At 46.5% G+C, this 23214-nt stretch overlaps 1 protein-coding gene across 3 annotated transcripts in view; it reads left to right on the top strand.

Moving 5' to 3' along the window:
- Positions 1-1464: 1464 nt before the first annotated feature.
- The window catches only part of TIAM1 (TIAM Rac1 associated GEF 1), a gene marked incomplete at its 3' end in the record, with an annotated part of 83736 nt that continues 61986 nt past the window's right edge, over positions 1465-23214 (top strand). For all 3 annotated transcript variants that reach the window (XM_082003241.1, XM_082003240.1, XM_082003239.1), the window contains exons 1-3: positions 1465-3147; positions 18648-19095; positions 21511-21683. In XM_082003241.1, coding sequence (XP_081859367.1) covers positions 2179-3147; positions 18648-19095; positions 21511-21683 — 1590 coding nt within the window. In that variant the 5' untranslated portion in view covers positions 1465-2178. The remainder of the gene's footprint in view (positions 3148-18647; positions 19096-21510; positions 21684-23214) is intronic.

Here is a 23214-nt window from a genome sequence, read left to right as displayed (position 1 = left end):
AGGCTTTCAAGAGGACTTTTAAAACTGTTCTTTCACCTTAGCTAGGTACTGAAGTGATGGCTGCATGGCTGGAGACTGGGGATGAGTGGTTGCATGCTCTGATGGGCTTTGCAGACGGTGGAAATCCTGTTGCAAGAAAGTGTGGTTAGCAAGAATCTGAATCAAAGCAGCTAAAAGCGTTACCCCGACAGGGTTTCTTTTGCAAGATGGGGACTGTCAAGGTCTGGTTTCAGACATCAGTGTGGAAGGCAAAATGCAGTTTTTGTGCTATAAAATGTTTTAGAAGCAAAAGCTAGCTGGCGTTTGGTTTTCAGTCCAGTCCATATCAAAGGGCTGTAGCTTTTAAAGAATAATAAAACCTGTCTAGGGATTTATGATGCTTCCATTTTTTTTAGATTAAAACCTGCCCTCTCTTCAGCACATTTATTTTTCTAAACAATGCATGATAACCAAGTCTCATGACAGTCAATGGGAGTTCAGCCATTAATTTCAGTAGACATAGGGTATTTCCTGGTATAGTTTACTTGACATGCGATTATATTTATTTTAGATACAGAAATGTCCAGATATTTATGGAAGTGCCTGTTGCTCCAGCAGTGAACAGATTTTTAGCTTCAGACACGACCTACTTAGCTTGGTAGAAGAGCAGAGAAGCGCAGCCCTCTGACTGTGGTCAGAGGTATCCACTGCAGAAGTTCAGCTCCACCGTATGTGCCCAGGGCAGCCTACAGCAGAACTGCTGTGCCTGCGTTTAGCACAATCCATTTCTCACTTTCTATGTAATTTATGTAGGGCTAATTCAGTTCTGTGCAGCAGCAACAGCGTGTATTTAGGCAGTGAGGGAAAATACACAATCACATTCATTCTACTAGCATCTGGCTCAATACCCATCGGCGCATCCTGTGAAAGGAGAGGAAATTGCCCCAAGAAATGAAAAACTCCAGATTATTTTACTGTCAGGGCAGCTTCCCCCCCCAACCAAGACTAACAGAAATACCTCAAAATGAGGAAGTGTTGTCTTGGAATTTCTGTTCAAGTTTTATGGACTATTTATCTAGATATAATTGTCTTGCATGTAATTCATGATCTCCTATTTAATTTTGAATGGCCATGTACTTTAACATTTACTTTTCTTGTTCTTCTTCTTGATCTTTGCCCAGAAGGAGCCAGTACTACTGATAAAATATTTCTGACATTTGTTGAGTGAGATCACAGACCTCAGAGTATTTTCCAAGGTTGAATCCAGATCATCACTCCCATCTTCTGGATGGGAAACCTTTTTCATGGTGGGAAGTGCACCACTGAATAATGCAGGAGGCTAGGTACTGGGATGGGGACAGAAACCCAGTCCCTGCATTCCAGCTCCCTTGTCTCTTTGCTAGATCAAAGCGCATAGATCTAGCTATCTGCTTCACAGTGAGTAGGAAGGAAAGGTTATTTTTGTATAGTCTGAGTCACTCATGCTAATTTATTTTTCATAATATGGCTTTCTTGTGTGGGGCACGCTGTACCTCCTTAATGTTGCACTGTTTTTTTGTTCCAGAAATCAAACCTACCATTAGCTTGCCGCCGAACACTTGAATTTGTACTTTGCTATTTGGTGCTTCAATTTGCAGTTCCTAGCAAAAAAAAAGTGAAATGTCAGATAAAGGCATATATCCATCTACTTTTTGGCATCTTGTTACATGCAGATAAACAATAGTTGTTGATTTTTTGTAGCCTTGGTTGGAATTGCAAAGGAGTAGCTAATACTAGGAGTCAAGCGAATGCATGGCAGAGCTGTCGTTGCTGGTGCACTTTGGTGGTAAACTGGCTCCAGTTCGGACCAAGCTTCAAGGTTCAACCGTTCCCTCTTCTACACTCTTCACATACGCCAGCATAGCTATGGTCTGGCTTTTTCCTACGTACCGATTTAACTGAGCTGTATTTATAAGTTTGCTGGTACAGTTGCTGGCTCCCTTAATTAATTCTGTGGGCTTAGTTGTTGCTGTTAAAGCACATCCTGCGAGACCCAGGGGAAGCTGTGGTGTAGGTTTCAGGACAGGTTTGTTAAAAAAAAAAAAAAAAAAAGAAAAAAGCTCTTTTGGGTGCACTGGGGCGTCCGTGTGTCTTCTTGCCTGCGTGTTTGATTGCTGGCTTTAACGGTCCCCGCTCTCTCCCCTTGCAGACTGTGACGCCATGGGAAATGCGGAGAGCCAGAGCGTGGAGCACGCCTTCTACGGAGACAAGCACGCCAGCTTGGGCCGCAAACACACTTCCCGCTCACTTCGCCTCTCCAATAAAGCCTCTCGCCGGACGCGGCACGCTTCTTCCGGAAAAATTATCCACCGTAACTCAGAAGTGAGCACCCGCTCCAGCAGCACCCCCAGCATCCCCCAGTCCCTGGCGGAGAATGGCCTGGAGCCCTTCGCCCAGGAGGCCAACCTAGAGGACTTTGGAAGCCCCATCTGGGTGGACCGCGTGGACATGGGCCTGCGGCCCGTTTCCTACCACACCGACTCCTCCGTCACCCCCAGTGTGGACAGCAGCACCGTCCTCACCGCCGCCTCCGTCCAGAGCATGCCCGACTCGGAGGAGAGTAGGCTCTACGGGGACGAGCCGCCATTCCTGGCGGAGGGCGACGGGAGGTCACATCGATACACGGCCAATGGGACGAACTTCATGGAGACGGCCAGCTTCAAGAAGAAGCGCTCCAAATCGGCCGACATCTGGCGTGAAGACAGCTTGGAGTTTTCGCTTTCTGACCTCAGCCAGGAGCATTTAACGAGCAACGAGGAAATCCTGGGCTTGGCTGAGGAGAAGGATGCCGAGGCCACCCGGGGGACGGAGGCCAGTGGCAGCCCCCAGCCACTGGTCACCTGCCAGCGCGCAAACTCTATGAGCGACTTGTATTCCCCCAAAACCCCAAGCGCTACCATCAATGGCGGCCCGCGAAATGCCTTCGGAGGGTACTGCCGGAATTTAGTGTCCGACATCCCAGATATCAGGAGCCATAAGATGGCATCGGTTACTGCTGAGGATGCACCTTCCTACAGTAACTACAATACGCTGCCCTGTAGGAAATCCCACTGCCTTTCCGAAGGGGCCACCAACCCACAAATTAGCCATAGTAACAGCATGCAAGGCAGAAGGGCGAAAACTACTCAGGTAAGGCAGTTTTCTTCTATGTAGAATGAAAGCATGTGGTCTTTGCTAAGCTGTGTCTGTAGATAAAGATATTCCAGGTTCTTCCAGGCTCTGTTTTTCCTTCAACACCCCCTTTCCAAGAAGAGGGTTTTATCCAGGAGAGAGCTGAACTAACCGGTCTCTGGAGCTGGCTTGATCCCATCACTGCTCCCTTCCTTATCTGCAAACTCTGTTGAGGCCTTTTCCACTCTTCACTGCCTCTGGAGAAGATAAATCTGCATTTGCCAGCTAAAGATTTTCCTGCGCATTTCGCAGTGCCGACGGTGCCTTTTTTTCCAGTGTAGCTGCCAAAACCGATCACTCCACTCAGGGAGTTAGTGCGTGTTGGTTGTGTCTCTCCTCTCTGCCCTCCCTGCCCCGTCGCCCTCCCCTGGCTGCACATCTGCAAGCACTCCTGGGCTCTTGGGGCTGGAAGCAAAGGGGAAACTTGCAAGTGTTTCTCCTCCCCTCCATCATAAATACTTGCTGGGCTGAAATTTCACTCTTCTAATTAGCCAATGTTCACATTTGTGCAAAACCTCACCCAGGAACAGTGCTTTCTTCTCGCAGGAGACTGCCAGTCGTGCAAGCTGCGGTGCTTACCTGCTGTAAACTGAAAAGTGATGGAGGATGTAGATGTATGGAGAGATGCAGCTTCTCCTAGCCAGGGAGGACATCACACTCTTCATCCTTCATCCTTTTAGCAGACAGCACAGAGCCAAGATGAGCATTTCTCTCTGGTGCCCCTCCCACGCTGCAAACACCAGTGCTGTGACCTTTGCTTTGAGGGCTGCTGTTGGGTCTTCATTATGTTTTGCCTTGCTTTTCTTGGCCGTGTTCTGCCTGATCGAGTTACACAGCACTGCCTTGTGCTGCAAACAGCAATTCGGCTTACAGTAAGTGGCAGATTGCCCTTAGAGAGGGGGGAAAAGGAGCTACAAATCCTGCCCACCTGTACGAGCCACCTGCGGCACACACACGGTGGGCATACTGCACTCATTTTAAGTTCATTCTTCTGGCTTGCTGGACCTTCTCCGAGCAGTGGTCAAGCTGCCTAATGGAAGAGGCTGGCTGTGGTGTTTTTTACATGCACTATTTTCTCGCTGTGGGCACCCGCTCAGAAACGTGGCCGGGGGACGCAGACAGAACAGCCTGACGGCGCGGGTCTGATCTGTGCGCCGCGTTGCATGCTTCAGCGGCTCCCCTGACGTTACTGCAGGGTTTCTCCTACATACACCGTGCGGCATACACACACTGCGCCGCGTGACCCAGAAAAAGAAAAAAAGCAGCGCGTTGCATCAAGGTCGGAGGCCGGCAGGCTCGCGTCCCGCTGCGGGCTGAGCTGTTGGCAGGACACCAGCGTTAGAGATAGCAAGCTGGGCACGGTGAGGCAGGCAGGTTGCGGCGTGCCGCAGAGGCGGTGCGGGGCTGCGGAGGTGCGGAGGGCTGTTAGAGGGCGAGAGGAGCGTGTGCCCCCCCCGTCGTCTGGCACTGACTTGTGAGAGCTGATGGGAAGGGGCTGCTGAGTGACTTACCGGCTGTGCTTGATCTGTGGAGATAGACTGCTTCTAAATATAAAAATGACATGCTAAAACAGATGCTGCAGCGTCCCACAACAGCAGCTTTGTACTTCAAAACCAGCTCTTTCTTTTCGGAGGCACTTTTACGGTGCGAGCGCAAAAACCCTTTGGTGATCCATCAAGGCAGTGCAGGATAAAAAGCAAGAGAATAACAACAACACGCAAGAAAAAGGATGGTATTTGGCAGCCTTGAACGTAACAGCTTTCATGACAATTGTTAGGTGCAACTGCTGCCTCTAGCCCTCTTTCAAGTGTACTTAAGAAAAGGAGAACAGTGTCGCTGGTGAACAGCGAAGCATTTGTTTTTCTTCTTGGTGCCTATCTTGGCATTAAGAAGGTTCCTCTGAGGCTCTTAGTGAAAGTTATGAATTTGCGCAGCATTTTGAGAGGCCTCAGCTATACCCAGGGAAAACACTTTGTGGGGCTGGTTTCACTAGATCTATCTCCTGAGCTTGAGGACGGTGGCTATAAGGAGTCTCAGCAGTGATTATTACCATGTATAAATTCAACAAGATTAAAGATTTGGAAAGGTCAAAATTCCTTCCAAGTCTTTAATCCTAGCAGCATACAGTAAGTATAAGATACTTGTCAGCAATGAAGTCATGTTAGCCCAAGCCTACCTTTAGCAGGCTTAGGGAAATGACTGTCATTATGTGTTTGATCGATAGAGTGAAAAGGAAGTCCAAATTTGCACACAAAGTAAAAGGACTAGTTCTTTGGTGAGCCTGATTAGGTAGCTTTGGATGGGGTGAGAGGAGGGAAGCTACCAACCTGTCTCTGTACCAGGTCCCCAGTCCGACAATATCTCAACACTTTGCTTATCTTTACTCGACACCCTTGGTGTGAAGTAGAAAGTGACGGTTACCCTACCTGAGACAGTGGAATCTGAGCTGTAGACCCAGTGGCCTTACTGCTTTGCTGTTAACGTGCTCCTTGGCCTGTGCCAGCTGGTATGTGGTCACAGTTTGGGGAATTTTGCTTCCCCTTTGCTCTTCCCAGTCTTTCAACACTTTTTCAGTGGGCTTCACATTCTTGATGACCACCTTGAGCATTGCCCCAGAGCCTGCCATATGTGTCCTCATGCTGTAAAACATTTCATACTATAAAAAAAATTTAGTGGACCAAGGCAAGGCTTTCACTTTTTTTTCCAGACTTTTGAACTGACTCCCCCCATCCCAATCCCAGAAAATAATAGTTATGTTTTAGGACCACAGGGGCACTGCACAAAGGTGACCCAGGGCCAAGTGTGATACAGTGTTGGACACAGTTTTCCCTCTTGACCTCCAGGCCAGTGACCTGTGTTATTTAACAGTGTGGAGGTAGCTCGCTTGTTCAGAGTCACCTAATTGAGCCTCACAGCCAGGAGTGAGGTTTCTGCCCAGATCACTGTTGCCTATGGTCACAAGAATTTGGTTTTGTATTTGCCAGTGGGTTTTTTTTCAGTTTTTTGGAAAGTCATAGCTGGGATATTTGCATGACTTTTTTAGTATCACCTGCCCTGGTGCTAGAAATACTGAAAGGTCCTGATGGCCACTTGTAGGTAGCTTGTGACTAGTTCCCAAAGAGGTCCCTGAAAGCAGGATACGCCGAATGCAATGTTAAGTCTGAGACCACAGCAATGGGCTTGTGTCCCTGTGTTTGATTCCTGAATCTAGCCACTGTTACAGGCATGTTCAAGTATATGTACATCATCATATTTTCTGTGCAGGCTACATTTATTAGAAGTTGTCAGTAGCTGTAATTTTTGTGGTGTGCTGACCAGTGCTATTGGGAAAATGCATCCTTGAATGTATCACAGAAAGGAGAAGCTGGAATCACAGCCATATTTGTTTTGTTATAGTGCCTTATCCATGGGTTCTTTGCAAGTACATGGTTTACATTAAATAAAAAAAAAAAAGAAAATCTCTCCCTTCCAAATTTAAGCCTTAAATTGAGCTGTGGGAGTCACTTTCCACTAATTGAGAAGGAGAGCTTTTTAATACTGGAGAGACAATTATATTCAATATGCACAAGCGATTAATAGTCACAGGGCGGCTTTGGGGCACCCACGCAGCAGTTCTGTTCTTCGTAACATTTTAACATTAAGGGTTCAGATCTGCTGCCGCAAGACTTCACGGAGGGCTCTGCTGGGATCCTCTTTGGCTTTTGGAGCTGATGTGATGTAGGTGGAAAAAGCTTAATTGGCTGACATTTTCACCCATTCTTGCTTGAAGGGAGACATGCTCCAGTTGGATACAGCTTGTTCCCACTGTGGGCTGTGAGATCCCCGGGATCCTACAGCCTGCTTGTTGGGATCCAGATTTTGTGAAATGGCCCCGTTGTGTTCTGCTTGCAGCTAAACATCTGCCTGCAGACTCCCTCCTCCTCCTCCTCCTCTTCCTGGTGGAGGTTCAGAGACAAATATAACCACATGCTCCCCTGCTGTTATAAGCCTTAATTGGAGTTTCAGGAGGGGAATTAGTGAATGGAAACCTTGAGATACGGTTTTGTGACACTTCCAAGGCCGTCTCGCCACCTCCTTATTCCATGTTCCCCCTCTGTGGGTAAATTTCTGACTGCTCTTTTCTCTAGACCGTCAAATGGAGGGATACAGCCTAGCACAAAGCATGAACCTCTTTTGACATTTCGAACTCTACTACAAGGGCAGTCAGGTGAAGACATCTTGCATGTACAGAAGATGTTCTGGTCACGTGGCAAAATCTGCTTGCCAGGCCGTGGTGCAAGCAGCATGTCTGTTCATGGGTGCCTGCTGCGGATTGTCACGAGCCAACTCTACTTGCTGCTGCCTCCGGCCCAGCAGGTCCCGCTCTTCCCCATCTGGTTTTTGTGGTGGTCGAGGTGGTGGTGGCAGTGGCCATCAAAGCCAGAGACCTCCATGGGCTTCCAGTGCTGGTATTTGCTTTGTGGGGAAGACATTAGGAGTAGTCCCTAGAAGGTGTGAAGGGTGGGCTGTCTTTTCTAGGGGAGCGATGGCATTTTACAAGCAGTGTTTAGAAGCACGGTCTGATTTCTGTGTACATTAAAATCCAAGGAGACATGGTGGCCAAAGCATTTCTGCATGGTGAACCACTCACCTATGAGAAAGGTGGCTTGTTTCTCTCTGAGCTTTGTAGTCCAGTTTGTGATTTCCTCCGGAAAGCTGAATTCCAGCGTTAGCATTACAATGGTGCAGTCCGGGTTTTTTACATAGCTTTTAGAAGGAACAGAAAGAAGATGCCCCTCAACTCTGCAGGGAAAGCAAAGGATTTTTACAGCGTTTTCAGCCAGTGTTTGTTGTGAAGCTGAGTGGGGGGACAGCGAACAAACTTCCTGCCCAACTGACTTGGAAACTGCACCTCTGTCAGCGCCAGCCCCAGACTATGTCCTTGGCGCGTTAAATCCCCTTTTGTCCGATTTTCAAGTTTATTACTATTTTTAGGCCTCTGTAGGTAGCCTGAAGGAATTTGGGATCTCAAGCCTTAAAAAAAAAAAATCCTATATAAAAAAATTTTGCAGAATATGCAGGAGATGAAACCAAGGTTTTTGTGGGAATTAGATCAGGACGTACAGAGAAACCAGTCTAAAATTATAATATCTTTTCAGTCGATAATATTTTTTTTACTATCTCAGGGAATTTTATTACAGTTTATAGTGTTTCATTACGTTTTAGTAGTAGGATGGCTAAACTCCAGAGAGCTGATACTTGTTTTTAAGTTGTGTAAAACTTTTTCACAAATGGTTTTGTGGCATAGACGATATAGCCTCAAAATGCAAAAGGACCACACTGGGTCACTCACATCAAAGCACCATCCAGCCCAGTGCCTTGTTCCCCCAATACCAAGCAGTCAAGAAAGAAAGAAAGAAAAAAAGAAAGAAAGAGTACGGGGTGAACTTTCCTTTAGGGCATTCTTCCCCATCCCAGAAAATTAGAAGTTTGAGTCTTCCTGGGAAAGGAATGCATCCAAGATTGTTGGGTTGACCTGTCCCCCATGAATTCTCTTCTGAAATAATTTTCTCCTTCTGGCTTCCACTGCATCCTGTTCACTCTCTACATAACATTTGTGACCTTACAGCCTGCTCTTATAGCCTTCCTCGGTCATTGCTTTTGCAGGCAGAGTATCTTCAGGAGCTGAAGCTCTGCTCCTATTAAAGTAATTCTGTATATCTCCGTCTGTAGTCTGGAAAATGTAACTATTTTCAACCTAAATATGATTCTTATTCAGATTGACCTAGACCTTTAATCTTAGTCATTTGACGCTGGGTAGAATCGAGGAAAAAAATACATACAGTTGTGTATCATTAAATTATAATTGATGATACATAGTTTAGTAAGTGCCTAAAAGTAAGACGTTATTGTTTTTTTGCTGTAGTGTGCATCTCTCTGATTCGAGCCCCTGTCCACGCAGTCCTGTAGTGCCTTTCAGAAGGAGGTCGTTCCCAAGGTCTCGAATATAGCCTGAGCCGCACTCCCAATCTCCAAAAGCTGGAGACTCGAGTCGGATGGCTTGGTTTGGGTGACTCAAGGGGCTGAATCCCACTTGGAAAGCACTGGTCAACCGGTTGCTTTGCTGAGCCTCCAAGCAAACAACCCTGTTAAAACCAAATACCTTTGTTTTCAGCTATTAGCCACAGGGCACCAAGTTAACAGAAGGGGTGGAAGTGGGCTTGTGGGGGAAGGGCAGCCCAAGTTTGCACCGGTGTGAATTGCTGTGAATCCACATTTTGGGTCCTGCTGGCTGCCGGTGTGGTACCTCTCAGTGGGGCTGGGAGACCAGACCCGTTTAATGGCTGTACCAAATGAGTTGTTTATAGCCTGACTAACTTGAAGCGTATTCAGGGATTCAGCGTGAGCCTGGGGGAGAGCTTGAACAGAGGGCTTCAGACCTGAACCCAGAGGTCTTCCCTGCTCTGTCACCAGGCTGCCCTTCCCAGATGGATGAGATGAGATCAGTTATTACCTATACAGGATATTTTAAAGCAAATAGCAGTCACTCCTTTCAGAGGACACAACTCTACCCCAATATTGTCCGGGAAAGGAACATGTGAAAATGAGTGTTTTGGTCTCCGTTGGCAAATATTTTGGTACTCTTTCAAAGATCTTAATTTGTTTTTCCTCCTTGCTCTTGGTCTGAAGCCAATGGAAAGCAAATCAGCAGTCCTGATATCTGATCTAGCTCCATTCAGGCATGGTTTTTTTTCTTTTTTTTAAAGGTACGACTTTGTCATTTATACATCTGAAGTGCTTGTACCATTGGCAATAATTGTATTCTCTGTAAAGCTATATACACTGTATGTTTTTAGTTTCAAGTACTTTCCATTTACCAGTCACAGACAGGTTACCCCAGCTGCTTGTTTGCTGGTCTGTGTTTACTTAGATGGATGCTATTTGCGGCAGTGATCCTTGCCAGTGAAGTGCTCCATTGAACCCTTTCTTTTCAGAGAGCTTCAGCATGTGATCCTGTGACTAGCTGTCATCCCAGATGGCAGACATTTCCCTGATCCCTTAAGTTAGGTGATTGTCCAAGTGAACACCTCCCAGATGGTATGTTTTGATTTCAAGCCGCTATTCTAGCAGCTTTCTCCCTTCCCCACTCCTACCCCCTCTGTTACATTTCTCAAGAAGAATTGCCTCTTCTTGGCACTGAGTGAACAAAAAGTAACCTAACCCTGTATTTTACTTTGAGGATTTTGGTTAGGCGTGTTGCCATTTGTTTAGCTAACTCGAGCACGGTTAGGCTGCTTGCATTAGTTTATGGTTAGCGCAGTCCTTCTAGAAATTTTCTTCATCTGGGTGGTCCATTGGGATGAAAGCAAGGTAAGTTTTGGGGGGTCCTCAGCACATTATTTGGGAACAGAGGGATTAAACACTCATGCTCAAGAACTGAGACTTCCTCCCACTGCTGAGCGGTGGAAAGCGGGTGTCCACCCCAGATCTGTGCAGGTGTCGGAGCTGTGTGCAGGGAACACCCTGCCAGAGGCTTTACTGGGTTATGGGTTGATTCTCGTTCATGGTATTATATCCTTTATTGCCCCTTAAAAGCCAGTGCTAAAGCCAGGGAAGAGCTGGTTTGCTCAGGTCCCATGGTGGTGCTTCATGCTGTTTCCTGCTTAGGGCCCTGTTGTCCTTTGTGCGTTCTCTCACAGACTTGGATTTCTCGCATGTTATTAAAAAGCAAAATCAAAACATAGAATCATATTGGAAATCAATCATATTAAGGTTGGCAAAGACCTTTAAGAACATCATCCCCTCTTCCCTTTACCCCTTACTTTAGCTTTTTAGGGATGCAAAACTAGCTCTCTGAATATGAACAGATCTCAAACTGATGCCACGACTGTCCTTAGTCAGTGAAGAGCCCCGCACAGCACCTTAGAGAGAAGGGTAAAGCTGTTCTGGCTCTTTCCCTGCAGCTTTATAGGGAACAGTTTCATTTTCATCATTTTCTATCTCACAGCTGACAAGTCCTCCAGGGCTGTACTTTCCTGACTGCTTCAGGATCCCAGTAGGTCCATAATTTGCCTTTAAGGTATCTAACTCAGCTAAGAAAACTAGGCTCCTTGGGGAAGCATGATGGTCCACAGAGATGATCTTTCTGGGAGGGCCCACACATTACCTGGAAAATGTCTGAGGAGTCAGTGAACCAAAAATGTTCCCAACCCCTGTGTTAGAGGCACCAGTCTAACATGATAGCTTAATATGGGGTGAAGGAGCCAAGTGTAATACTGAGGTAACAGCCATATATATGTCAGAGTTGCCTGCAAAGGAAATGGGGTTGATGGGTGCTTGATACATTGGTGTTTGCTGCCTGCCTGTCCCATAGGAGCAAAGTGGATGTACATCTCCTTCCCATATTTGAGTATCTTCTGGGTGCCTGGCACCCCATACCTTATCTGTCTTTCCAAGGTGCCAAATTACACGGTACGGCATTCACCAGGACAAGTTCACAAAGGAATCCTGGAACCAAAATCCATTGAAATCCATGCCTTAAGACTTTCCCAGGGATTATTGCCCAGAAACTTGTGACTGTGATTCATCCTTTCATAATAAGAGTGAAGCTTACTGCGAGGAGAAATGTCTATAGGTCTGGGCTAATACCTTTTTTGTCAGGAGTAAATTTGATTTCAGAGAACCATAGCCAAAAACCTGCTTGCTTATGAAACCACTCCGAGCAGCTTTAATAACACATATAAAGGTTGGGTTTTGTTTTTTTTTTTTAAATTTCGATTCTTATGGACATCTGAAGAGCTGGTGCACCAGAGCAGTGAGTGCACAGAAGTAGGAAGCAAAGCTGCTTGTACATATCAGTATCCAACTTCTTTGAATTCCCAAAGGTAACAAATTCAGCATAGCAGTCTAGTATTCACATGCAAATTGCTTGTAACTGTACCTCACTGGACTTGGGAGCCCTTCTAGGAGGTGTAAACAAGAATCAACCAATCCAACAGAAAACTGCCGTTGGCCCGTGTTGGTTTGTGGCTGTCAGGTTAGTTCTTCAAAGCCTGCTGTCAATCCAGTGCATGCTGCCTAATTCTCAGATAGTACTGTCCTGTAGTATTCAGGCCTGTAGATACCTTCAAAACCTTCTTTAGTGTCAACTCCCAGCATCTGGTCCAGAAGCTTTGTTCATTGCTGCGGTGGCAGATCTCCTTCATGTCACCATTATTAACCCTCTGATCCCAGTGAGTTATGTGGACACAATTCAGTATGTTTGTAACAGTCTTCAAAACTGTATTCCTCCTGGACAGAACGAGCTATGGAGTTGCTTTTGTGTCTCTCCATTGCAGCTTTAAAACCATTTCTCCCACTCAAGTTTCAATTGCAATTTATAATTTATCTTTGCTTCTTTGAATATTTTGACTCTTTTCAAGACAGATAAATCTTCTAATGCATTCATTATGAGGTGTTCAAGTTACCCCGGAGAAAGGGTTTCATATTGATTTGGAGAAAGTTGTACCTTTACAGACCACCTTGACCATCAAATGGTGGTAGAGCCAGCACTGAAAAGAAAGGAAAAACACTTATCAGGCCAATCTTTTTCTACCTAGGAGCTTCAAAGAGACACCAGGCACATAAAAGCATGCAAACCATCAAGCTGCTTACCCATGTATTTTAAATGTATTCTGTGGTGCTTGCCTAACTAGCAACCAAACAGGTTATGTGCAATTTCAGGATGTTGCTGAATGTGAACACCTTATTGCTCTGTTGCTAAACAGGACGGGGAACAGAGGATTTGCGTTCTCTTGCAGGGAGCCCCTTCCAAGAAAAAAACCCCACTCAGTCACCTTTTACTAACAGGTACTTTCAATCTAATGGTGAATTTAGAAAGAAGTATTAACCATATAAGGAACTGTGTATATTAGGGAAGTAAGAGTTTTCCTACTAAATCAGCCCCATGTGCCTAAAGTGCCCATGAATCACTGCTGTCAATCAAGCAGGACAAAGTGATTCACCGAGCCATTTGAATACTGTCTGTAACAGGGCTGTTGGTGGGAAGTTTGTAAGTGCATCGTTATCGCAAGCGATCTGAATGTGTCCAGTCATGGGCTGGAGAGTTGGGCAAGGCTTATCCCATCCAGTGGTCTCTTGCCAGCAGAGGCCATTACCAAATGTGTTCAACAAAGGGGCAAAGACGCTTGGAACCTGCTCCAAAACTTTTTCCTCCTCCTTGCTAGCTGGAAGTAGACTTTTTTTTCTGAAGCAAAAGCTTTTTTTTCTGTATATCTTCTAAATCTACCAAGAATTTTTTAACAAATGTGGCTATAGTGGACATACAGAGGTCTAAGTATCACGTGAGCATGCAGAAGCTACAGCATCAAATATGTTAGCTTGATGTAGCCTGCCTGACAGTTTTATTCCCCAGTGGCTTGCTTTGCATGAAAACCAGTGTTCATCTGAGAAAAAACATATGTTGAAGTGGGTTGCTAATACTTTCACTAATATTTTACCCAACTGGTTCATTAGTTAAATTGTTCTCTGAATTTGATGGGGCTGTGATAATTCCACTTCATTACGCTCGAATGCTATTAAGGCTGTTGTAGCTGTCCTGGCACGTGGCCTGCTTGCTGGGCCGCGCTGCATTCTTGTTGGTAACAATGCCACCATTCAGTCCGTCTCTGGTTTCTCATTCCGTGGCACATCTCTCTGGCACAGGGCCTTCCACCTTTCCCTCCTCTTTCCCTCCATTACTCTCTGCTGAACCTCTTGTCGTAAACCCTGGGCATTTAAAACCGCTATGGTAGCACGGCCGGCGTAAGAAACGGTGCTGCTCCTCTGTCACCTTCAGCAGCAGCAGGGATCCCAGATCCTGGTGGAAGCTGTGCTACTACCTACCGCCTCCCCATCAAAGCACTTGCATGGTGCAGGACAGTTGCTAGAGCCTGTTTAGTTCCCTTCTTCAGCCAGTCTTTAAGCGACTTTTTCCCTGCTTTCCATTGAGCAGTCATAAATCAAAGGGACAAAGCCCCCTGTTTATTCAGTTTGTTGTCTCTATGGACTAAGACCTGTTGTGTTTGCAAAATACCAAGAACTGCTATTCCCATGACTTCCCCCACCTCTCTGTCCTGGAGGAAATATGCTTTCTTTTCTTTGCTACATGCTTTCTACTTAGTGTGACCAATTTAATGATTTCCACCTCCCTCTTGCTTTGCCCTCTTGTCCTCTCAGGCCCAAAGCTAGGTAAACAGCAGTGGGAAGGCTAAGCGGGGCAGCACAGATTTTAGTTCCAGCCTTGCATTTGGTTCCTGAGATTGTCTGTCTGGGCAAAAATATTCCTCTGTGTGGAGGCAGCTGTTTGCCACCCTGAAAATACAAAACACAAGATCTCTGGTGAGGTGTGAAATATCAGGTGCAGTCTTCTGAATCTTACACAGAGCTGAATGAAACGTCTGGAGTTTTTAACCAGTGAAATAAAACAGAGCCCCTTGATGGTAGGAATTACAAGTCCAGAGTAATGTGCTGGTGATTTGTTATAATGTATGTATAAAGTCCAAAACTGCGGGCGTCAGGAATGTGCATTCTGCAGTCCTCAGCTGTCTCCCAGCTCCCGCGATGTGCCTGGCACATGCCAGCGGCATCATGGTGGAGAGCCACAGGGATGCTGGGCACGAGCCAGAGGGGTGAAGACTGAGCCATGGCTGTAGTTCGCCCTCGGCCTCAAGAGTCTTTGCCTGGGAACTCCTTCTGCCGAGGAGTGAAATGCCTGTTTCGTTAGCAAGCCTCTGTGGTGCATTCCGTCACGGACCTGGGATGGTAATAAGTCTTCCTCGGAGGAGAGAAATGTTGCTGTTGCCTGCAGGGCTGTTTGAGAACCTGAGCAGAAAACGTGAGTAATTTTTAAATAGTTCTCATCAAGGTTATGCAATGTTGCCTTCGCTTCTGGGCAGTAGCCTCTGTGGCCATGTCAGTAGGTACTTCAAAGGCTGGAGTCCAAAGCAAGGGAGCCGTCTATCCACATCGATAGGTAGCTGTGCTGCTCATGGTGCAAGCTGGGTTGCTTAATTTTCAGCACCCTTGTTTGAAAATTTGCAGGAGTAGTTCTGTGCCCCCGGTGATGTATTTGTCAAACCTTGCTACAGTTTGTTGCTTGGCTTGGGAGTGTTACCCCTTCGGCCTTGGCACATTTCTGCAGAAGCACAATGCTAAACCTCTGCACTTTCTGCTGAACTCCTAATTGAATGCGCTTCAGTGTGCGGATTATAGCACTGTGAGACGGCCAGAGCAGATGCAGGCTGCTTCTTGAGAGCTTTTCATACCCTCCGATGAGAAGGAGCTGACACTGCAGCAGGAACTCAGAAATCAGAGACCTGTGCAATGAATGCTCTTAACCCTACTAACCCCGAGACTGATCTCATACAGCAGACTTCCGAATGTGCTAAGCTCACTCAATGCTACGTTTCATAATTCATGAGCGTGAACAATATTAGCAGGCTGTAGGTTTTGAACCGTTCTGACCTTTGTATGCTCAGACCCTCCTCCTACCAAAGGGCTTGCATCGGTTGGCAAGAAGCCTTTCATATGGGCTATTTAAGAGAGGAAAAGGGAGTGCAGGGAGCAGAGGGAGATTAGGGGGGCTGCAGCATTATGCTGAAAAGATCTTTTGACCTGTCCAGCTTATCACTTGCATTGTGGTGAAGATTATAAAGATGTTTTCAAAATGTGCTACAATTTAAGCTCATGAGCGATATAACATTCACGCCAAATTCTCCATCCGTTCATTTTTGTATAAATAGTAAGTCGTTATGCCCATGTATCCATTACAGAGTATAATCCCCACTTATGGATGGGGAAACTGAGGGGATTAATGCTGTGTCTCATCAAGGTTACATGAGAAGGCTGTGTGACACTGGGCATGAGGAACCTTGAGAGCCGGCATTGTGGCACTGTGCTTGAACATCTCTGGGTGCGCTTCTGTTTTGAAAAAATAACTCCATCTGCTAAAAAGCACCAAGAAAGTTTTATGCGTGCACTGGTTGGAAAAATTGCAAATACTATTTCCTTCAAGTCAGTGTTCTGTTTTAGTAGCTCTTTATTTTTTTAAACTGACTAATTCTAGTTAAAGCGTGAGATATGCTTCCTAAAAGTTACAACAGCTAAAATTTTGGAATTAACTCTATGCTTTTTGTATAGCATGGAAAAAATACTTCTGAGACAGATTGTATATTTATTAAATCATTAACCTAAAAAATCTCAACACCTCAAATAATTCTTGTTGCCACCATTACACAGTGTTCACTGCAGAATGTAGATTTGTTTATGCTATAGGAGTGGCACACTTTTTCCCTTTGAAAATGTTACAGAGGAAGAAGGGCCCAGAAAACAAATGCAAACTCTGATCATGCTGTGAGAATAATTATCCCAGTGAACACGGGGGATCTGGTTCAGTTCTTTGGCGCTCTGGTTTTACACTGGTGTAGCTGTGTAAGCAGAGAGGCAGTGCCTTGGGTGTGTGAGCCAGTCCTGGCTCCCGGACACACGGGATCCCAGATGGAGCGCCGTCATCAGAAGTTGCACCATCCAGCTTTTTTGTGATGGAGTGCAAAAACTGACTCGCGGCAGTGTTTTGTAAACACCGGTTTCTGAGCAGCACCAGTTTCCCTCTCCAGACATTCTTCCTCTGCACTGCTGCAAGAAATGGGAAGATAATTGGCTTCCAAAAAACAAGTGTATTGGAACAGCAGGACAAAAACATGTGGTTGTGAAAACTGCTCTGTAGGGGTAGATGACTGCACTTAAAGGAAGCCCTGCTCAGCTCATTCACATGCGGTGGGAGTAGAAGAATATTGGCCTGTCCAGAACAGCTTGTCTGTCACTATATGTTGCATTAAATAACCAGACTGACTAGGATAACTGTGCTCATTGAGCGGGGAAGGAAGCACTTATTCTTCCAGCTGGACTCCAAGTCTCCCTTGAGAGGTAGCGCTTATAAAGAACATCCGTTACAAGTTAATGCTTTAAAAGTTAGTCAAATTCAGCAACACCCCTCCCCGCTAAAGTTTCCTCATCCAGCTCTTCCTCCACAGGAGGAAGGTTTCAAACAGAGCTCAGTGGAGGGTTTCTCGGTTTCCATAGAGCTGCTCTTGGATGCATAGAAAACTGGTGCTTGAACCAACACCTAGAAGCTTGTTTTCTAGCAAAATAAATACTGCTTTCTGCCACCTTTTGTCAAAGTCGCCTCATTTTTTAAAAACTTACAAATCAAGCATCAGGTGCTCTTGCAGGAAAGGTAGAGGCTGAAATGACTGTGTTTTGGACATATTTCTCACCTCTTTGCATCTTCTATGGCCTCAAGTTGCGCCAGGGGAGATTTAGACTAGATATTAGGAAAAATTTCTTTACTGAGAGAGTGGTCAGACATTGGAACAGGCTGCTCAGGGAAGTGGCGCAGTCGCCATCACTGTAAGTATTCAAAAAATGTGTAGACATGGCACTTCAGGTCATGGTTTAGTGGGCATGATGGTGTTGGTTGTTGGTGATGGTTGGACTTGATGGTCTTAAAGGTCTTTTCCAACCTTAATGATTCTGTGATTCTTCCCTGTCTCCCTCGTCTCTTGAGTATCTAACATGAGATATTTCTCTCCACTTACAGGGCTCGGCCTTTATTTTTCCTCCTTAAAAAACTGTCACAGGTGCCACTGAGATGGTAGTGGTTAGCCCCGTTTGGGCACTAACCTTGTTGCAGGGGCCAAGCTGAGCGTCTAAGCCTTCAAAACCTGAATTTGCTCCTGTTGTTTCCTGTCTTGCTCAAGCTGTCCATATTCTTGTCTCTTCTGATCTTTCAACTGCAAGTTCCTGGGGACCAGGAAGGGTCTTCTGTTGTTGCAGTATTTTGGCAGTGTCTGTCACCATGGGATTCTGGCCCATCATTAGGGTTTGCGATGTAGAAGTGACACAAAACAGAAATAATCTCAAATTCATTAACTTCTTAACAGGAAAAAAAAGTACTTTTTTAGTTATATAATTTGCAAATGACAATCTTGGGATGTCTAAAATGTATCTTCAACTGTAGGTGTCAATGTATAATATCAATGTTTTCTTTTCAAAACGCGTAGGTTGATTGCTGCTTTTCTTGACACTGCCATTTTTTGCTACCATATGTTCTCCTTTTGCAAAACCTTTAGCACTGTTAACTTAGCTTAATGTAAACAGATGATGCTGCCTCTTATATTCCAAAATGCTAAGGCCATAGAGGCACCACCTGAAATTGTGCGTGTGTGACTGGTCTTTCCTAACTGTGCTGGAAGTTCTGCCTACCCCACCTTGTCTTCCAGTTGCTTCAGAAGGAAAACAGATGAGGGATTTCCAATGCTAGACAAAATGGGGATATGAAGAAATGTGATGCCACTTGGCGGTTTGGGTTCTGTTGGTGTCTCCAGAAGGCCAGGCTTGGCCAGGCTCTTCATCTCACACTGTGTCTCTCTTGCAACTAGGACGTCAATGCAGGTGAGGGAAGCGAGTTCACTGACAGTGGGATCGAGGGAGCAGCCACTGACACTGACCTCCTGTCTAGACGCTCCAATGCTACCAACTCAAGTTACTCCCCGACGGCCAGTCGGGCTTTCATTGGCAGCGACAGTGGGAGCAGCTCAACGGGCGACGGGCTTCGCCAGGGAGTGTACGAGAACTTCCGCCGGGAGCTGGAGATGAGCACCACCAACAGCGAGAACTTGGAGGAGGCCAGCTCTGCCCTCAGCGACGAGCAGAGCAGCGGCACCCTCAGCTCCCCGGGGCAGTCTGACATCCTCCTGACAGCTGCCCAGGGCACGGTACGGAAAGCCGGCGCTCTGGCAGTGAAGAACTTCCTGGTGCACAAAAAGAACAAGAAAGTGGAGTCGGCCACACGCAGGAAATGGAAGCACTACTGGGTTTCTCTGAAAGGTACAGAGCAAGCGTGGAAGGGTTTACCCAGACGGGCGTCCGTGGTGTCATGGGAGTTGTATATCGCTGCAGATGGAGAAACCAATAGCCTAGACTCTTAACAAAAGCTGCTGTGAACTTCAGTATAATTAACACCAAGTATGAGGAAGTGGTCCTGATATTTTTCCGAGGGGGGTTTTATTTGATGGTTGTTGATGTGCTCACATTATGGCATGCACGTAGTCCAAGACACGTGACTGTGCTGCACCGAAGTGAGGTTCACACCCCGCTTCGAGTCCTGCTGGCACTACCTAGGGCAGCTTCCCTGAGCCCTGGGTGTTTCCTGTAAGAAGCATGTCTATGGCTGGCTGACAAACTAAACACCTGTGTGCAGCCGCAGGCACGTGGCTGTGGGCGTTTGCTAGCGATGACGCCGGCACGCGTTCAGACGGGGGCTCTGTCTTCGTGTGCATTCCTCTTGTAATGCTCGTGCTTAGCGCTGTTGCCCTCTTCTTCCCTGAGATGAGCTTCTGGAGTATAAACACCCAGCGAGCTGCAGCGTGTTCGCGGTGTGGACGGGAAGCCGTAGTTTGGTCATTGAGGCTGGCTTGTGACTTGGGAGACGTTGGCTCTGGCTGCGTCACCCATCTTGCGGTGGGCAGCCCTCGGCACCCGGCCGCCCTGCCGGCCTCCTCAGCTGCCCGGGCCACAGACCCCTGTCTCTGAATTTTTGCAGTTCCTGTTAGGAGTGTGCTCCAGCCCTGTTCGGGGTCTGAGTGCTTATCAATGCACATAAGCGTCAATGGAGCCGCGAAACCCACGAGCTGGCCTCCGGGAGGGACCCCTAATTAATCTCCATGCGCTTGCCTCAGCCGTGAAACGGGAAGCAGCGCTTGCGGCGTTTTGTGACCGGCCTCGCTATCCTCCCCTGCGAGCGGCCTGGTCTGTGAGCCGGGGCAGGCAGAGCCATGTCTCCTGCTCTAGGTGGGATTACCAAAAAGCTCAGCATAGTCAAAGCCCTGTAGCCCTGTCCTCCCCACAGAGTGCTTTTTTTTAAGAGTTTTTTTTGGTTGGGTTTTTTTTTTTTGGTTTAATTTGCAGCACTATTTTAAAGCCAGCAGCAAAGTTAGGTGCCAGCTCTTCCTTGGGGTGGTTAGAGAGATTGGGGAAATGAAGGAGGGGGCAGGGGGGAGCCCCAATCTCCTGGGAGGGGGCCCCTGCGGCAGGAAGGTCTCGCTGTGAGGAGCAGGCAAACAAAGGGCCATCTGGGAGGAAAAGGGGGAAGGATGAGCACGGAGGCAATGTTATTTTAAAGTGCTTTGACACAAGTGGAGTGTTTGCTCCCTCGATTGCTGTGCCTTAATAATGTTAGTCTTTAAACGAGGCTTTGAAGTTAACAGCTGCTATTGTTTGGCTGCAAATAGTTTTCTGAGAGGCTGGGTAACAGGGCATCCCTTTGCTCTCAGAGGGCTGGTTCCAGGGGTAGAGAAACAATGTACCGGTTTTAGTGTAAAACAACAGTGGATCATGTGGGAAGGTGGGGGAGAGAGGAGGAGACCCTTTTTTTCGGGTCTCCCAAACTGCAGGCTTGCTATACCTCTCCCCGCGACCCCGAGAATTGTAAAGATTATTTTGTAAAACCAAGCAGGCTGGTTGCTGTCCCCAGCTAAAATGCGTTTTTGGTTTTGGCCGTATCGCCGTGAGTCAGAGCTGACACATTATAGTGGAACAAGGATTTGGTTTATGCGTTTTGTTTGTTTGTTGGGTTTTTCTGTACATCAGTCTTTCAGTGAGCACAGCTCATTCCGGTTCCCTTTTTTTTTCCCCCAGTTACTCATCTGCATTCAGTAATTAAATCGCTTGATCTTTGCCTTGCAGGGCCCGTAGCAGCTAGCAGCTGCAGGAGGCTGAGGCAGGGCCGTGGAGGTTTGCCTGCGGGCCTGTCTGCTCGGCGGGGCTGGCTCGCAGCTGCCCCGCACCCCCAGGAGAGCCGCGCTCTCACGCCTGCCTCTTCCTTTCGGTCCCCTCGGCAGGACCGGGTGGCCGTGGAGGACCCCCACTTTGGGACTTAACGATAATGTTTCTCATCTGGGGCTGTATTTTACTGCCCGTGACTTTCTTGCCTCGTGTCTGCGTCTCTGTTTTAGCAATCCTAGAGCGAACAAAATGGCCTGCTGGGTCATGCCTTGATCTACTGTACAGCTTGTGCTGTGCACCCATGGCATGGAAGCCACCACCCTGTGAGCCTAAAAACTGGGCCACTGTTGGTGTTCTCGGCTGTGGGGCTGAAAACCTGAATGGGCCCTGGCAAATCCTCCCTCATCCCTGTGACAGTTTTATAGATGGTTTAGAGTTCCAAGTATTAGTGCCAAATAGATGCAGGACGACTGTTGTGTTTAAATGTGTTGCTTGCTAATATATTATCATGTCTTTTAGGATGCACGTTGTTTTTTTATGAGACTGATGGCAGATCTGGCATTGACCACAACAGCATCCCAAAGCATGCTGTCTGGGTGGAAAACAGCATAGTGCAAGCGGTGCCTGAACACCCTAAGAAGGACTTCGTCTTCTGTCTCAGCAACTCGCTTGGGGACGCTTTCCTCTTTCAGGTTGGTCTGGTTTGAGGGTTTTACAAAGTTGTTCTCTTTTTCTGTCTCTGGCCAAGGAGGAAATCTTAGCTCTGGTTGAAATCAGTGGAAAAATCCTGCTGACCCCAGTAGGTTTGAGATTTTCCTCAGGCAGCGCTAGAGGAAGGACACGATATATTCGGTAAATGCCACTCAAGAGACCCACCACCACATGTGAATCACTGTCAGATCTCATGTTTTTATCAACTGACAGGATCCTTTTTGTGTAGATGGTTGGAACAAAGTAATAATTATGAAATATTCTTACATCCCTGTAAAACCTGGGAATTTTGCATGGTTTGACGGCATGCTTATAACACACAGACCAGGCCAGTTACCATGTAGGACATACAGTAGTGAATTAAATGTGCTGTAACGCTATCTGCATCTCATAAGAGACATGTATCAAAGATGGGAGCTTGCGGAGAGGCTCAAGGGGTTTACAAGACCAAGAGGAGTTTGAAGTACAAGGGGGCACATGGACCTTCAGGTGCTCTCCCAGTGGTGCTTGCAGAATCCAGTTACCCCTTGTTCATAGAGACCTTTGTCAACATCTTGCTGTTGCCCGAGAGGAGACTGAAAGTGCATGTTTAGGTTTTTTTAATCAGAAAATAGAAATGTCTGAATTTCACAGGTTATGCTGAAAAGAAATCCAGTACCTACGTCAAAGACCATACATTAGCTGACATGTTTCACTGAAAAAGATTCTGCATTTTGGTAGCTACTGCTTCCCTGAGTGATTTTTAGGTTGGCATTCCACTTTTTTATTGCACGTTGTTACTAATCAAGATGTGACACACTTTTATTTGTAATTGCCAGCCTGTGCTGAAGTGGTACCATTTCCTCCTCTTCTGATTCAGTTTTCTTCACCAGAGGAATCCCTTATTTATTTCCCTTTCCAGTGACAATGTATTCAGAGGCCTTCTTAAACCAGAAGCTACTCTGTGGTAGGATGTGCCCCCACATCATCAGTAGGATGTGCCCCCACATCATCACTTCCCTGTACTCCAGAGGAAATCTTTAAAATTACACTGTCTCCTAGGTCCTTGCAGCTGTCCTAAACAAGGTGCTAGATTCTCAAAGTACTGCAAAATAAAAAATCCTTACTGACTCAAAGGAAGTGGTGCTGGCTTTCATCTTGGAGCTACTGAGTATCTGACTGCATACTGAAAAAAAAATCTTTTTTTTGCGCACTAGCTTCTGTGCCACCTTGGTCTGATTTTAACTCAGCACATAGCATAATATTGTGCTGACCCTTTCTACTTCATGCCTGTCCTGGGCAGGGTACATGTTTTTTGCCACCTGGAGAGCTTCACTGAGGAGGTAAGTGTGATGCTGATGGTCTCAGTGCGTGCTTGAAAGGTTGTGGAGCACCAGCTCGTCTTGATCTACTGATATGAGCTGTATAAATCTTTTCCACACAGTTTTCTAAGGAAAAACCCTCATTCTCGTAAAATTAGTGCCAGTGGATGCTAAATACTGAAAAGGTCACATTCAGTACATTTCTTTTGTG

Source organism: Phaethon aethereus (genome assembly GCF_964289735.1).
Source record: "Phaethon aethereus genome assembly, chromosome: 1".
Lineage (NCBI taxonomy): Eukaryota > Metazoa > Chordata > Aves > Phaethontiformes > Phaethontidae > Phaethon > Phaethon aethereus.
Note: the sequence above shows the minus strand (reverse complement) of the source record. Positions and strands in the feature narration are given on the sequence as shown.